Source organism: Dermacentor andersoni, chromosome 9 (genome assembly GCF_023375885.2).
Source record: "Dermacentor andersoni chromosome 9, qqDerAnde1_hic_scaffold, whole genome shotgun sequence".
Lineage (NCBI taxonomy): Eukaryota > Metazoa > Arthropoda > Arachnida > Ixodida > Ixodidae > Dermacentor > Dermacentor andersoni.
The window spans coordinates 62,283,359-62,300,492 of record NC_092822.1 but is presented as its reverse complement, the minus strand read 5'-3'; the positions used below and the strand labels follow the sequence as shown (position 1 = coordinate 62,300,492).

The 17,134-nt window shown below is 40.9% G+C and overlaps 1 protein-coding gene across 1 annotated transcript in view; it reads left to right on the top strand.

Moving 5' to 3' along the window:
* The first annotated feature begins 427 nt into the window (after positions 1-427).
* LOC126528111 (uncharacterized) overlaps positions 428-17,134 on the top strand; it is a 62,869-nt gene continuing 46,162 nt past the window's right edge. Inside the window, exons 1-2 of the mRNA XM_072284543.1 lie at positions 428-3,612; positions 15,994-16,515. Of these exons, the coding sequence (XP_072140644.1) occupies positions 3,240-3,612; positions 15,994-16,515 (895 nt within the window). The 5' untranslated portion in view covers positions 428-3,239. The remainder of the gene's footprint in view (positions 3,613-15,993; positions 16,516-17,134) is intronic.

Genomic DNA, 17,134 nt, shown 5'->3' with positions numbered 1-17,134 from the left:
CTTCTCGCGGCTGTGCTTGCTGCATACCCGAGTTGTAGCCGATGACTGTTCGCCGGTTTTATGTTTCGCGAGCCAAGCTTCACGCAGCTTCTTGTCCTGCGGCTACGTGTGAATAAGGCCGACACCGGCCTCCGTTACGTGCGTCCGGCCCTGCGGCACCGAGCAGTAGCCTACCATGTCGCGCGCCTTCAAGGGCAGCCACTACCTATTGCAGTGCTTTCAAGCGTTGTAAAGGAGACACTTGAAGCGGGAAAATTTCGCCACTAAATGAGGACCGCAGCGTACGAGGGAATTTAAACTCGTTTTCAGCTCGCTTCGGCGCGCCCGAAGCAGCCGACGCGGCCGCTATGTCCACGTGATCCCTCCTAGCACGTCACGCCGACGGTGGCGCCAGCTTTTCCAGTGGTGGAGCTCGAGGCCAATACCAGAAAATTAAGCATGAGGTGGTTTGGAATTGCCCTGGTCTATTATGTAGAAACGTTCAAAAATAAGTCGCAGTTTCACCTGAAATGCGAAGCATTGACTACAATAGAAAATTAGTTGACAGCTATATAAAGTAAGGTTAGTAGTTTTATCAGTCGTGTAAACTTGTAACCACTCGCTCACTAACTAAATTAACAAGCAAGTTGCCACGCATGCACAAGCAAATGTGAACACATCTCACACAATCACCTTGCGCCCTCGCTGTCAAGACGCTGAAGTGAGGATGCTACCTTGCTCGTGCCTGCACCCGCGCGAGATTGAGCTGCCATCGTTGGCAAAGCCTCGCAGGCTTTCACTCGCACACACGACGTGCGGCGACGACATTGTCATCCTTAAGCATTATCCGGAACATCACAGTAGCGCCGACTGCAGAAGTGCACCTGAAATGTCCATATAATTGCTGTCGCTATAATAAAACGCAGCAGTTCCTAGCTGGCTTCTTTGCACAATCTGTTGGTGAATCTCGTTTCCATGCAATTCACCCACACTGTCGAGACATTAAAGAAGAATCCATTTATAAAAAATGTCAAAGGCTACTTTTCGAAATTTCGGACTCATTATTGCAAAATGCATGTTTTTTTGCGGTTGCTACCACTAATTAAAAATCTACAGGCACTACTACCAGAATTTGCATGCACTAGTCGGTTTCAGTATCAGGGTTCTCTGCGTCAAAATTCAGCTTTAGACGGTGCTTAAGACAGTTGCAGAGCAGTGCGCCTGTTGGTCTATTCTGTTTTGTCGTGGTTTCGAAGTGCACCGTGGTATTTCATTATTCCTCCGAAATTCAGATTGGCCTGCTCCAAACTGCTTCCACAAGAAATGGTATCTGTTCCAAATTGCTCCAAAATGAAATTTAGTTTGCTCCATGCTGCTCCAAAAGAAATTTTATGTGCTCCAAACTGCAGTTTTACTTGCTCCAAAAATTGCTCCAGAATGGCTTTGGGCAGACCCGCCCCTGTGGTTTAAATACCAGCGTGTCTAATAAGGAGTGTTGTCCAGCATTTAAGCTCAGTGACAGCAGTTTATCTTTCTTTGAGTACGAGTGTGTCTCCCAAGGAATGACATATCAATATTGCCTTCAGTGGCTGTAGAAGAGCCTTCACCAGTCCTAACCAATTAAACTTTTGTTAGTCGGAATGAGCATTTCCAGGAGTAGTGGGACACTTAGTGTTTGGGGGATGCACCATAGTGATCAACACTGTGGGTGGATAGAAATATATGTTTGAAACAGCAAGAGGCTTGCATTACAAAAGTGTAATCCAGTCTTATGAAGTATGCTAGGCACAAATGCATAAATTATTCTTTGTAATAGATATACAAGATCCTCATACGTTAAGTGTAGCACCGTACCTCCAGCCTAAATATGTTTGTCAGTACTACGGGAAAAAGTTTGTCTGTGTTGCTAGTGTTGTGTTGGCTTTGAAAGTTACCTTTGTGCTGTTACAGATGTGTCCATGGCTCCTACATAACGGACAAGAAGTTGTGTTTTTTGGACTCTACCAGGAAACAAGCTCACCAGTGTCTTCTCTGAAAGCATCCATTTGTTTTCTCATTTATTCAACATAGCAATTTGATGTAGAATTGATTTACATTATAACATAGATATGAATGCTTACATAGTACCACCAACACTGTCTACTTGTCTGTGCCAAATGTAATTAATGGCCAGTTCATTTGCTTACCCATCATTCTACTGAAATTGTAAAAAACAATGTTTTGTTGTGCCGTCTGATATGTAATTATCAGTGTTAAGAAATAAAGACTGCAACTGTACTAGCTGAGAATGTAATATATGCATAGTGTGGATTTGTGCCGGTTTTCATAGATCTGTTCAATAGATCCTGCAAGTGTGGTTTTGTCAGTGACACACTAAATTGCAGGTAAGTTACCTTGAGTACCTTATAGTTTGATTTTGCTTTAGCTGATGAATGGAATAGGATCATGGAAATAGATCATGGAAGATGCTTGCATATCGCTAATAGAGAGAAACAATATTTTTTTAATGCACAGAAATGTGGCTGTATTGTCCTCAACATGAAAATGTGGTGCCATTTGGCCTTCATAGATGCTGTGTTCAATATATTTTGGGTTTTGCATGTTGTCGTATATTTTTTTTATTATAGCATCCTTCATTCACATTCATCTATAATTTCACATGCTTCATGTGTTCATATGTCAGTTGATGCTTTTTGTGGTGATACGCTGTATAAATTTTATGCTAAACAAACATGTCATCCTTAGTTTAATAGATGAGTGCATAATTTTGTGTTGAATAATGGTGCTTCTATCACAAGGGCTGGGGAACATCGGAGGCTGCACGTAATGCAGCGTTACATATAAAATATAAATTGGCTATTTATGCATTTCCATGCATGCCAAATCCAACCTCTGTGAGTTGCTAGCAATGGTTAGTACGTATTCAGGATAGTAATATAATGATAGAGAGATAGGAACTTGTGCAAAACTTGTACTGCATCCGTGCACTGGTGCCATGGCGGTAGTATGTGGGCTGGCTAGTCCAAGGTTATCATGCATTTTGCTTACAAGTGGGACGATTCTTCTTGATTGTCTTGCTTAGCACATTAGTTCTATTAAATATATGTCACATTTTGTTCCCATTGCTTTCCTGTGCTCACTGCGACTTTGCGGGTCTCTTGACATCAGGGTCCCTGGAGCAGTACCAATCGCTCGTGTCAGTGCATGGCGGGCTACATTCCTGCCAGCTGTGCCCTTACAAGACCAAGCATAAGGGGAGCATGAGAAGTCACCTGCGCACACACTCAGGCGAGCGCCCTTTGGAGTGCCACCTCTGCCCGGCCACATTCGCTCAAAATTGCGACCTGAAACGGCATTTACGTTGCCACTCAGGCAAGCGCTCCTACCAGTGCCACCTGTGCCCGAGCAACTTCACTGTCAGTTCGCACCTGAAACGGCATTTACGATACCACACAGGAGAGCGCCCCTACCAGTGTCCCCTGTGTCCACAAGCATTCACTCAGAGTCACGGCCTGACAAGGCATATGCACTGCCACACGGCAACGCTTCCCTTCTCCTGTGTTCACTGCAGCGCCTCCTTTTCACAGCAATGCAGCCTCTCCAGCCACATGTCCTGTCATCCAGGGAAGAAACTCTAAAGGTCTGGGGCTTGCAGCTTTGTTTCTAGTTTAGCCAATTGATTCTTTTTAATAGCAGTAGCTGATTCCAAAACTGTATTGAGAGATACCTGGGTACCTCAACCTTAAATATCTCTTGCAAGGTTACCTAGAGGGAAGTTGACTCTACTGTCTAATAGAATGTCTTAAAAAGTGCTTTCATGTGACTTCATAGCTATGCCAGCGTATCAAAGGTTCACTTTTTGCCTTGAATGATCATTGGCCTAAAATGTATCCATAACTGTGAGAATGATTTTCTTTAAGTTACGCGTAATGTATGAAGCTAGCGAACAAATAGCTGCAATTCAGACCGGGCTACAATAATGTGTGCCAAATCAAACATCATCAGATCGGAGATAGAGTTGACATTTGATGTAAATATATGCTTCATAGATGAACTGCTGATGTTGCCATAACAACCTCTCGTTTAATAATACAGATGATCTAGCATGTTACACACTATTTTAGTGCAGGCTAATCCATTATGGCAGTTGTAATGTTGTCAAGCTGTTCACATGCTGCAGTGCATAGTTTAAGCACAGTTTCTTTTTAGACCTTGAGACGTGCAGCATCAGACTTGTGGTAGAGCATAAGACTGGTTAGTATTTGCAGATCAAGTCAACGATATGACGAAGTGGGCACTAGAAGTCTTGAGAAGCCATTGTTGTTGTTTAGTTATGTCATGGGTGTGAAACATTTTACACATATGTATGGTCCTTTCTTTTCTGATAAAAACTGACAATTCCGAATATTTACACCCTGAACAATATACATGACAATCTCGTTAAGCCTGATTTCTACCCAAAAGTTCCTTTTTCGTTAAGGATAATAAGTGTAGGTGTTAAAAATTACAGGGCCTTGTAAGATCTCTCGTAAGAGGTCAATGGCAAAAGCCTACTCTTCCTCCTCTTATCATTCGCCTATTTCTCTTTGCCTCTTCTCTTTCTCTTCTTTCTTTTAGCCATTACTGCTCACTACTAAGCATTTTTAGTCATTTGTAATCAATTGTGGTCATTACAAGCTGTCGTTAGACATGTTGGTCATATAAGAGTCATTAGTTGTCGTTACAAGTCATTTCAGTGTATTATTAGTCATTACTGCTCACTACTAAGTATTTCTAGTCATTTGTAATCAATTGTGGTCATTACAAGTCGCCGTTAGACATGTTGGTCATTCTGGAGCTATCAGCAGTCATGATTAATCATTACTAGTCATTATTAACGTCTACCACTCTCTGTTATAACATTATCATTCTTATCTGTGTTTAATCTGTCTTCATATGGCGTGATGACGCTTCGGCGGACACTCCAGCGGTCAGGTCTGATGACACAAACTTCACCGTGACCCTACAAAGGCTTTCACCTTAAAAACTAAAAAATGCTGCGCACCTTTTGCGAATAAGTGGTCAAGATATATTAACAATTCCTATGTTATTAATGTATGAATACAGTATACACCTCATTTTCGCTTAAAGGGACACTAAAGCAAAACAATAAATCAGTTTAGACTAATGAAGCACTGTTTAAGAACCCTGCAGGCAGTCATTTAAAAAAAGTTCTTTGATTATTAGATGAGAAAATGAAGGTCCAAGTATCAGTATTTGAATTTCACGCCGAAACCCCAGCGCCGGTACGTCAGCGTGACGTCGGGGATTCCAAAGTATGTTTTTGCATTTGGGCCACGTTGGCTGAATAAAGGTTCCCGAAACTTGCCATGTTCAATATTTGGTTCCTTTAGAACACAATGTAGTCAATCTGTACCGCTATATATAATTAGTAGGCCCTAGAAGATGCCATCAAAATCCAAGATGTTACAGCCCCCAGGTGCGGAAACTTAAGTAGGCGTCGCCACCAATATTTCGTTCTTGCGCTTTTTCTGGCTTACCAAACATCTTATTGTAAAAGTGGTGTTTTTGGTGTTGTAGAACGGTAATTTACTGATGCAGAAAAGATCATTTTTCACTTTAGTGTCCCTTTAAGTGCAAGTGAAAACGCATACATAGAAAAATAATGTTTCAGCGCTGTTGACATTGAATGTTTTGTTGCCTTTTTTAACATCATCTTGGAGCATTTTCTCGTTTACTGGACTTGGGTGTCAGCTAATTACGATAGTTTTTGTCGCGGTGATAGCACGATAGGTCATAGGATGCCACTCCCAGACAGCATTTAAGGGGGGAGGTTTGGGACCAAAATCACTATTTTCGTCAGAAATGCATATTTTCTAATTTTCTGTGTTTTGGATTTCTGAGCACATGAAGAGGCTCACTGCGAAGTTGGGCTATTACCTGTGCTATAGAAGAGGAGAAAATTAGCTTTTTTACCTAAAAGTTGCATGCATTTTGGCACGTTTTAATGTCTTTGAATCAATTTTTCGCTCTTCACCCTTTTTAGTCTATTCGCACTTTTAGGAAAACTGTGGTTTTGAAACCATACTTCAGGTACTGCAAACAGTATCGTCATAATCGTTTTATTCCCATTTATCCCGTCTTTTTCATTCGCAAATGAATGTCGTCAACCTAACAACATCGTGATGATGATGATGATCCTCCTTTATGGCTCGTACTCTCAGAGGTCCAGGTGTCGGGTGAAAGGAGGTAACTTGAGAAAATTGTTATCTGAAGAGGAGAAACCAAAGTTATAAGGAAAAACCACAGGAGATGCTGCAATCACCACACTAGTGCGAGAGCGAGTAGTAATGCTTACTAAATGGAAATGGTTCTTATCAAGGAAAGAGCAAAGGCAATGTTATTATGTATTCTACTTCTTATTCTCTTTTTCCGTGGTGGTGTAACCGAGCAAATGAGCACAACAGTGAAAGATGAAATAGCTAACGCAGAGCAGCAGATGGTAGACGCGAACCAGGAACGGCAGAGAGATGGAGACCAAAAAGAACAGCCTTTTCAGTGATGTGTACACAATAAGCCGGCCTGCTCCTTTTGTACTTTACTATGGTCGCATCAGCTATCGCTTGCTGTTGTTTGGTTTGCTTGTTTTGGTCTCATTCTGCATGGTTTTGATTCTCTTGGATTGCAATTTTTTTGTAATCTGTTTGTATGCACAACTTTTCTTCAGAAGGAGGCATAAACTTCCAAGCAGCTGGTCCTACCCTGCAATATGAGGTGCCCAGACCATGTTTATTCAATAAATTTAATCTAGACTTTTAATTTTTAGAATAGTTGCTTTCCTAAGGCGATACACTCATTTACTAAATAGGACATGCACGCCTTTTTTATGTTTGTGTTACGGTAATCAAATTTACTATGTCTTCTAAAGACAAGAAGACAACGCCGTGCTGACTAGTGGTATGTCTGTTCAACATTTGTTGACCTTTCAGCACAGCATCCCCTCCTAAGTCAAGTTTTGAGATTACAGTCAAACGGGCCTTTATAATGAAATGCTTGGGACTAGCCAAATTTTTTGTTATACAGGTCACTTCATTATAGATTGCACACCGGACAGCTCGCTGAAGCAGTGTAAGCATATTCAGCAAAAGTAAATCTTTATTTATAACTAATTCTAACAATACTTAGTGAATTTACTCACAAATTTTTTCCGGCACACTTAGTTCCATGAACTGTATAATTGCTGCCGAGAAAACTGCAAGGATGTTTGTGGCAAGGTCAGCAGTGAAATTCTTGGTTATTGTTCTCCAGGCTCTTCACGACTGCTGTCTTTGTCAACTTTCGCCTCCATCCGGTCTTTCATGGTTGTGATGATCTCGGGGCCAAGTAAATCACCACGTCGGTTAAAATATTTTAGTAGAGGGTGGAGGGAGGGGGTCTTCCATAGTTACTAACAGGGCTTCAAATCTCCGTTCAGTGGAGGGGAGTCCTTGTAGGCCGACGACCAGTACAGTGTGCACACACACACAAACACACACACACCCTCACTCACACACACACACAACAGGATCTGGCAGTGAAACAGGTCAAAGAACGGAAGCATGTAAGAAAAATACCAGGATATTACTGCCGTTTTGGTCTTCACTTCCATGGAGTCGGTCCTCGTTCGAAACGTCAGTAGCATCCTTGCCGTTTTGGTCTTCACTTCCATGGAGTCGGTCCTCGTTCGAAACGTCAGTAGCATCCTTGTATTTTTCTGTACATGCTTCTATTCTTTGGATGAACCATTTTGCTGTGCCAGGTGCTTGTATTTGCTTCTCATGAATAGTACCAAGTTTGTATTTAATGACCTCAGATGTTAATGTGGCTTTTATTACTTTGCAGATGTGATCAGACAGCTTGCATTAATTGTTGGAAGGCTCTGAAATGCAACTTTTGTTTAGAGCATAACATGTGCTGGGAAATTATAAACCGAATATTTGGAAGCACTTCTTACTTTATTGCTTGCCTCTCACTAAGAATATTTTACATGCTTGTAGAAGGGTAATTTTTTTTTACCTTCGAAATCAGCAGCATACGTTTTGCTGCTCCTGAAAGTGCAAGAAAGGTCCTGAAGTCTGTTTTGTATACATCCTTTAATCAGAAGTTGAATTTGTGGCGATAGATATTGCAGAAGACCAGGCTCGTGTTCACAAAACTTCTTGTCCGGAGCATTCATTCATTTATTGGTGTTTGGGTTCTTGCTAATAACAAGGATGATCAGTGTTTGAAACTACACAACCACTCTTTGCATGGCATTCACAGATAGCACTTTAGAAAAGTTTTATCAATATGAGCGAATATCCAGGTAGCATACATTTATTGTTAAGTCAGTACTGATCATCATACAAGTACGTATTCATGAGGAATGTTTGGGTGTGTTCCTGAGAAGAAAGTATGTTGCAATGACACCTTTCTTCAATTTTCACAAAAGGCAGGGAAAAAACTCATATCAGCTGTGGGAAGGAATTGTCTGTGGTTTGTCTAGCGCTTAAAGTTTCTGTTGGTGTTAGGTTTTGGCATGTGTAAAACGCTGCCAACTGGGCTTTTCATGCAGATACAGCCAGTGCTTTTACAGCTTCCAAACCCTGTCCGAGCAGTTTGGCTACTTCAAAGAGTCCAAGTGCATGGCCACCAATTCTCCACAGCTGCATCCACAGCTTTGATAAAGGTGGCAAGCAAGATCGCTACCAGGACCACAGCTGAAGCCACAGTCAACTTGCAATAGCTACCAGGCACGACCAGCCACAAGACTTGCTACCACAGGCGTTCTGCCTGCAGCCTACCAAACAGGAGTGATATGTGATATCAGTGCGTGTGCATGGAGCTTAACTTTGTAATCAAGCCTAGACGACTAATCCATCTTCGATGGTTTTATATTGTCGGTTTTATATTGTTGAGGTGTTTCTCCTAAGAGACCTCATAGATTTGCTTTGTCATTCTACAGGTTTATTGGACTATGGCTCGAGTATATGTGTACCTTGTACGTTTTGTCAATGTGGAATGGGTGAACCCAGGCTTTCAATATGCACATACTACACAGTGTCCTGCATAGTATTATATATGGCCATTTCACCCATCGAGCTTTATTAAGCACACTCTCTTTTTTTTCATCGTTCAGAAAGTCTATAGACAAAGTTGTCCATGACAGGAAATTTTCCAGCCACCTCTTACTGGCGACTCAATTTTTTCCAGGACAAGCAGGGATCTGTGGCAAAAATTGTGCTAATTAGACCAAAGGCTAATTTGGCCAAACAGCATGTGCAAGAAACACTAAAACATACCTGTTGTTTCCATGTGCAATAGTTGCACCATGAAGGTCCTTTATTTAATTCGCTTGCATTGCATTACCTGAAATAGTGGTTTGTTAGAATCATTATGATGAATGAAAAGTCAGATTGATTTATCAAGGCCGATATGGCCGGTTATAGTGATTGTCTTCAGTGTCGCTTAACATTACAGTTATCATTACACTTTGTGCTGGCACATTAGCAGCGCATGGTTTTGCAAGTGTCATGAATTTATGGCATTAAGAGAAAGCAATTCAATGAACCCAAGGATCCACAGATACTGCACAAAGATTGGACCTTTCTGGATCCATCAAAAGACTACATTTTATCTGGTTTCAAGTATAATACTTTCTTGCATTGTGTATTGTATCCCAAATGTTAACTTTGTTCCTTGATCTGCATTTGATTTCACTTTGCTCATTAGTGGTCTTCATTAATTGTCATTACCATGGTACTGAACAATGTACCTAGTGTCACTCTCCATTGGAACTTCTTATATGTTTAGGAGGTCAATATTTATGTTGGTTTTGTAAACATGTTTGGTATCATTTTCTTGTGTTAATGTTCCATGAATGTATGGCTCTTATGCTGCGTTTCTACCAACCATCATATGCTTCATTCCAGCTTCTATTGTATAACATCGAAGTGCTTAAAAAAGTGGGCCTTTCTAGTTGTTTTTCATACTATACAGTGAGTATACTGTGTTTTAGTGGATTTTAGTGAGTCTGTAGCAGTATGTTACTAGTGGCTGTTCATTGGCAGTCAAACTACAAGCGTCCATGCGCACTAATGGTGCTTCATACTGTATGTATCATCGAGGTAGCAGCCTAGGTGTAAGATATGTGTATCCTATTGTAAATTTACAAAGGATGACAAGTACTTGTCTATTCAGAATAAAAGCCATAATAATAATAATCTGTGGTCATGTACCCCGAAATTCAGACAACAAATGCATGTGCACTATGCAATGATTTAGCGAATTTACCTCACATGCTCTGGCGATGTCCCGCGTTACACAGCGATGAAAACAACACTTCTTCACGTTGGGATGCGATCCTACACAGCCCCAACCTCGAAGAACAGTTATGGGCTGTCCAACGGCCCCGGGCCCACGACGCGGCGGAGAAACTCGGCCTCTCTGTCCCGACGTAGGAGCGGCCCGCTGCGCGCTAGTGCGCGCCCTAAAGGACCCTAATAAAGTTTTTCATCCATCCATCCATCCATGTTCAAGAAAGTCATGTTAGCATTTGACTAAGCCACTATATCAACTGCATAATTTCTTGGTTCTTTAGCTGCTTATAAAGAATCTTTTTAATGCTTGTTCATGTCATCCTCCATGTATATTTCGAAACATACGATACTATCTTTCATTGCGTTAAGCTCAGAATTCTGTATTTAAAGCAACGTTTTGGCTATCACAATAAAAACACAAGACAAAAGAAATTGCCCTCAGGCAAGTGCGATGTCACTGTTTCACAATTTCACTCTTCAGAAGAAATGTCGCTAGACCTGTTAAAGACTGGCAAAAGCACTATAACCCAATGAGTTTGTTTTATCAGAGAAATAGGAAACTATGCTGCACAGCTTCTTCAATATGGCTCAATACATGTAGAATAATTTGTCTAAAGAAGTGCTAAAAATTTAATCTTGACTGAATAGAATATGTGAATATGAGAGAGCCAGAATCCCCTTTTCATCACTGACTCCTTTTTGGTAACCTGTCCAGGCAGTGACAGTTCAGTTGCATTTCTATTTTTAAAAAGTGTTTGGCAACCCAAATGACCCAAATGAGTGCAGGCAACACAAAATATTGCATTGTGATAAGATTTTTAACTGCACATTTGCAATATTTTATTGTGTAAGGCCCGAACCCCCAATTTGGAGTGTAAAAACTTGGAAATAATTGTTTTACTAAGTGTCGCAGAAGAGCACGTCCATGAGCTCAAGCGGTGGCTGCGGGTGTGTCACAGAGTTTGGTTCTGTGGTGGCAATCGGGCAACATTTACCACGAAAGCCAACCAAGTTCTTGTGGGAGCTTTCCATACAGAACGGTGGAAGCTCACATGTGGGCATGAATAAAGCTCCCAACTTACTTTGCAAAGCACAGCCTAGAATGACATCGTTGCGGTGTCAAGGTGTATGTTTGGCATCTGCACTTCACGACGAGTCGTGATGCAAATCAGACTTAGCGATGAATAAAAAGTATATGCATGAAATACACCTGCAGCCCCGACTATCACAAAATTTCAATTAAAATTTACTTTAATGTAGTGCAACAAACACTGAGCAAACATTTGTAAAGAAATATTCTGTAGCTTAGGCAATGTAGAAAACTGAATCAATTTTTCCATTGCGTTTAGTTTTTTCTGTCTTGCTGATTATTTTGAAATTTTTGTGGTATGGTCAGTTTTGAAGAACCTGTCAGTGACAGTAAATATGTTCATAATCGGCCACCTGGTTGCTATATTTTGCATAGCAGTGACTGCAGCATGAGGCTTCAGTGAGTAGCAATAAACCGGCTTCAAGTAAGGCCGGCACCCAGTAACACTTGCAAAAAAAGTTTGTTCAGCGACTCGTCTGGCAGTTGTCTAAGTGCTTATTCTTAAGCATTTGGCTACTTACTGATCTCTATGCAGCTGGCGTCATTATCAATGTTATGAAACTTGATTTGATGAGCATAAACCCTTATCAACCCTCTTCGGTCGTTGTCAACCTTATCAAGCATGATCAGACACTTATCAACTTTATTCTGTCCTTGTCACCCTGGATGTCTAGCGAAGTGTATTATTATATACAGTGTTACCAAACCTATTTCATTGGATGTTAGAACCTCTGCGGCATTTCTGGGTCTGACAAGAATTTTGAAATTCTCGGATAATTATGACTTGGGGGAGGTGTCTTGTTATTTTATGGCTTTATCCACTACACTTTTAATGATGTTGAATATATTGAAGATGGAAAACATGAAATGCATACTCGGCCGTCGAGTAAGCTCCATTATTATAGTACATCACATTCTTGCATTATGTGTTAACTATGTCCGAAATGACAGATCACATGTGAGAGGTATATAAGGATATGTTCTTTTCCCTATGTCTTTCCATCTCAGCGTATACAACGTAACATGTGTATATAAATATCGCTTAAGTTAAATGGCAGCTTAAGTGGAACACCTTCTAAGATGGGTGGTTCTATGTTTGGTTAATAAAAAAAAACTTTTTCTTTTTATCAAAACGAAAACTTTCGTAACCCTCTGTAAACAAAACCACAGAAACAAGGTCTAAATGATTTTTTCAAAAGGACGCAGGATTTGAAGTACATTGCTGAAATGGCTGTTTATTATCCAGAAAGCCATCATTAAAGACCGGTGTGAAGGGATCATATAGACAAAATTCATATAGATTTTTAACACACTGTGCAGAGTTGGCTCGACAGCATCACAGCAAGGCCACTCACCCCATAGGCAGCCAAAATAAGAGCAACCCGATTTCAGATGCCCAACAGTGTGCCGTTCGATACCTTGAACTTCCACCGTACGACTGCATGTTATTCGGTAACCTGCTGGAGCAGTGAGCTATGTTTTGATGTGTCTATGGTACCTCCTCAAAAAAGGAACTAGCATAGCCTTGTCAATCCAATAGCTGTCTACCTCGCCCAAACCAGCGCATTAACTTACCGCTATTCACATATTTATGCTTGACGTATCTAAAATGGTTAAGAGTGCACATGACATATATTACTGCACGTCTGCACGTGTTTCTCAGTAAGCGGTACACTTGTTAATCAGAACATCGTTCTCTGGTTTCTTGAGGTCTGTTTATTGAGGTCTATTGTATACAACCTCCACTCTCCTTTCATTAAAGCAGTTCTTAACATTTGTTTGTGGATACTTTTATGCCTGAATGTGAAAGCACACGAGAGGTCTTGCATGTAGATGACCAATTTCAAGAGTAGGACTATGATTGCAAGGTGTTTCGTCTACACTCAAGCTGGTTATCGTAGTGCAGCCTCTTCTCTTCTGAAGTAAACTTTGCAATAAGCAAAACGGGGCCACTAAGAAGGCATTTAGGGTTTATTTAATTGCAAGCTTACTAAAGTTGTCATTCTAAGTTTAAGGGATGTCAGACTGAAAACTCTCGCATCGATTGATGAATATGTTTTAGGTTGACATGAATATATGAACCACTATGGAAACAACATGCAGAACAATGATAATTCGACGTAGTTGTGATAGTACCAAATTGTATTTTTAAAATACTGTGTGATGCATCATCAATAATAATGCCTTAAGGCACATCTAGGGCATTCTGGCCAACTTAGATCTGTTCCAGGTGCACTACATTTTTCTAGAATATGGTCGAGTGGTGACAACAGATGTGGCACATTTAAGCCAAGTGCAAAGCAATAAAACATACTGTAGCAGTGTTGCAATCTGTGTGAAATGGAGAGCTTCGCCAGAAATTTTCTTCTGTGTAAACTTATATAGCGTCGAATCTTGATAATTCGAACTCGAAGGGGTCCGAAAATTTGTTTGAAATAAAAGAAGTTCGAACAAAAAGAAGGGCTTGTTTTTGAGATATTCATGCATCATAGCCCGATGCGCGAATGGGGCAAATCGTGAAATATCGCAGTGAGCAAGCACACAGTGAGCGAGGACCACGAAACTGCCCATGCTGGCCAACGCGAGCTTCCCGATAACTGTAGAAGACGAAACTTCAAGGAGCAGGCTAAGGTGGCACCGGGTCAGCAGGGCTGGTGCAGGATTCTTTTTTTCACCCTAGTGGCAGCAACGCCAGTAGAGGTTTGAATGTACTGTGCGTCTCATTGTCTCATGCTTTGACCATGAAAAGTACTTCTCACGTGGCCCTGTAATGCTTGCAGAGCATCTTTCAACATGCACAGTGTGGGAGCTCATGCCAGCTTGTACATGAAACTTGTGCATAGGCAGTAGCTGGTGCTTTAGTCTCATGGATTTGAGTATTGCAAATTGGCTTTCTCGTAGTGAAAGTTCCTGGCAGATTTTTTGACATGCAAAAAATATATATAAATCATAATAGAAATAAAATTGAATAACAGTGACATGGGCGAGGGTTTCTGTCTAGGCTTCAAGCTCAGCCACAGCAGTTTATTCTTGTTTTGAGTACCAGCATGTCTCCTTACGAGTTGAATATCGCTGTTGTCTTCACAAACTTTTGATTGGCTGAAGTGGCATTGCCAGAGGCATTGGGACACTTGGTGTTTGGACAGTGGGTCATGATAATCAAGACTATGAGTGGATAAAAATTAAACAGCAGTAGGCTTCCATTACAAAAATATATCGCCGTTTTATGAAGTACGCTTGACATGAATCCGTGAATTATTGTTTGTAATAGATATACGAGATTCTCATATTAAGTGTAGGATTGTGCTCCCAGGCTAAATATGTTGTCAGTACAATGAAAAAAGTTTGTCTGTGTTGCTAACATTTGTGCTGGCTTTGATTACCCCTGTACTGTTACAGACGTGTCCATGGCTCCTACATAACACACAAGAAGTTGTGTTGTTGGGACTTTGCCAGGAAACAAGCTCACCAGCGTCTTCTATGAAAACATTGTTTGTTTTCTGATTTACTCTATGTAGCAGTTTGATAGAGAATTTATTTACATTGTGACATAGATATGAATGCTTGCATACTACCATCAACACTGTTCACTTCTCCGTGCAAAGTGTAATTCATGGCCAATTCGTTTGCTAACCCATCAGTCTACAAAAATCATAACAAAACAACGTTTTGGTGTACCGACTGATATGTAATTATCAGTGTTGTTCTCCTCAACATGTAAACGTGTTGCCATTTAGCTTTCATAAATGCTGTGCTCATGATATTTTGGGTTTCAGATGTTTTTTTTATTTTATAACAGCATCCTTCATACATATTCATGTTCAATTTCATGTGCTTCCGGTGCACATATGTCAGTTGATGCTTACAAACTACCATCAACACTGTTCTCTTCTCTGTGCAAATTGTAATTAATGACCAATTCGTTTGCTAACCTATCATTCTACTGAAATCGTAAAAGAACAACAATGTTTTGGTGTACCGACTGATATGTAATTATCAGTGTTGTTCTCAACATGCAAATGTGGTGCCATTTAGCCTTCACAAATGCTGTGTTCATGATATTTTGTTTCACATGTTTTTTTGTTTTTTTTATAACAGCATCCTTCATTCATATTCATGTTCAATTTCATGTGCTTCCGGTGTACATATGTCAGTTGATGGTTTTTTTTTGTGTTACATTGTATAAATTTTATGCAAAATAAACATGTAATCCTTAGTTAATCGGTGAGTGCATAACTTAGTGTTGAATAATGGTGTTTTTACACAAGGGCCAGGGAAGGTCAGAGGGTGTGCATAATGCCGTGTTGCATATAAAAACTAATTTGACTATGCATAATATCTTAAATTGCATGCCAAATCTCACCTCTATGTGTTGCCAGCAGTAGTTAGTACGTATTCAGGATAGTAATATATTTATAGAGAGATAGGAACTTGTGTGAGACATTTACAGCATCAGTTCACTCGTGCCATGGCAGTAGCAGGTGGGCTAGCTAGTCCAAGGTTATCGTGCATTTTGCTTACAAGTGGAGCGATTCTTCTTGATTGCCTGGCATAGCACATTAGTTCTATCAAATATGTGACACATTTTGTTCCCATTGCTTTCCTGTGCTCACTGCGACTTTGTGGGTCTCTTGCCATCAGGGTCCCCAGAGCAGTACCAGTCGCTCGTGTCAGTGCATGGTGGGCTGCGTTCCTGCCAGCTGTGCCCTTACAAGACCAAGCATAAAGCGAGCATGACGAATCACCTGCGCACACACTCAGGCGAGCGCCCTTTCAAGTGCCACCTCTGCCCAGCCACATTCACTCAAGATTGCCACCTGAAACGGCATCTGTGCCACCACACAGGAGAGCGCCCCTTCAAGTGCCCCCTGTGCCCGGAGGCATACACTCAGTGTAGCAACCTGACACGGCATATGTGCACCCATACTGGAGAGCGCCCCTACCTGTGCCCCCTGTGTCCACAAGCATTCACTCAGAGTCTCGGCCTGAGAAAGCATATGCACTGCCACACGGCAACGCTTCCCTTTTCCTGTGTTCACTGCAGTGCATCCTTTTCACAGCAAAGCAAGCTCTCCAGCCACATGTCCTGTCATGCAGGGAACAAGCTCTAAAGGTCTGGGACTTCTCAGCTTTGTTTCTAGTTTAGCCAATATTTTTTTTTTTTTTTTTAATAGCAGTAGCTGATTCCAAAACTGCATTGAGAGGTACCTGGGTACCTCAACCTTAAATATCTCTTGTAAGGTTACCTAGAGGGAAGTTGACTGTACTGTCTATCAGAATGTCTTAAAAAGTGCTTTCATGTGACTTCATAGCTATGCCAGCGTATCAAAGGTTCACTTTTTGCCTTGAATGATCATTGGCCTAAAATGTATCCATAACTGTGAGAATGATTTTCTCTAAATTACTCATAATGTAAGAAGCTAGCAAAGAAATAGCTGCGATTCAGACCGGGGTACAATAATATGTGTCAAATCAAGCATCATCACATCAGAGATAGAGTTGACATTTGATGTACATATATGTTTCCGAGATGAAGTGTTGATGTTTCCAGAACAATTTCTCGTCTAATAATACAGATGAACTAGCATGTTACACACTGTTTTAGTCAAGGCAAATCCATTATGGCACTTGTAATGTTGTCAAGCTGTTCACAAGCTGCAGCGCATAGTTTAAGCACAGTTTCTTTTAGACCTTAAGACTTGCAGCATCAGACTTGTGGTAGAACGTA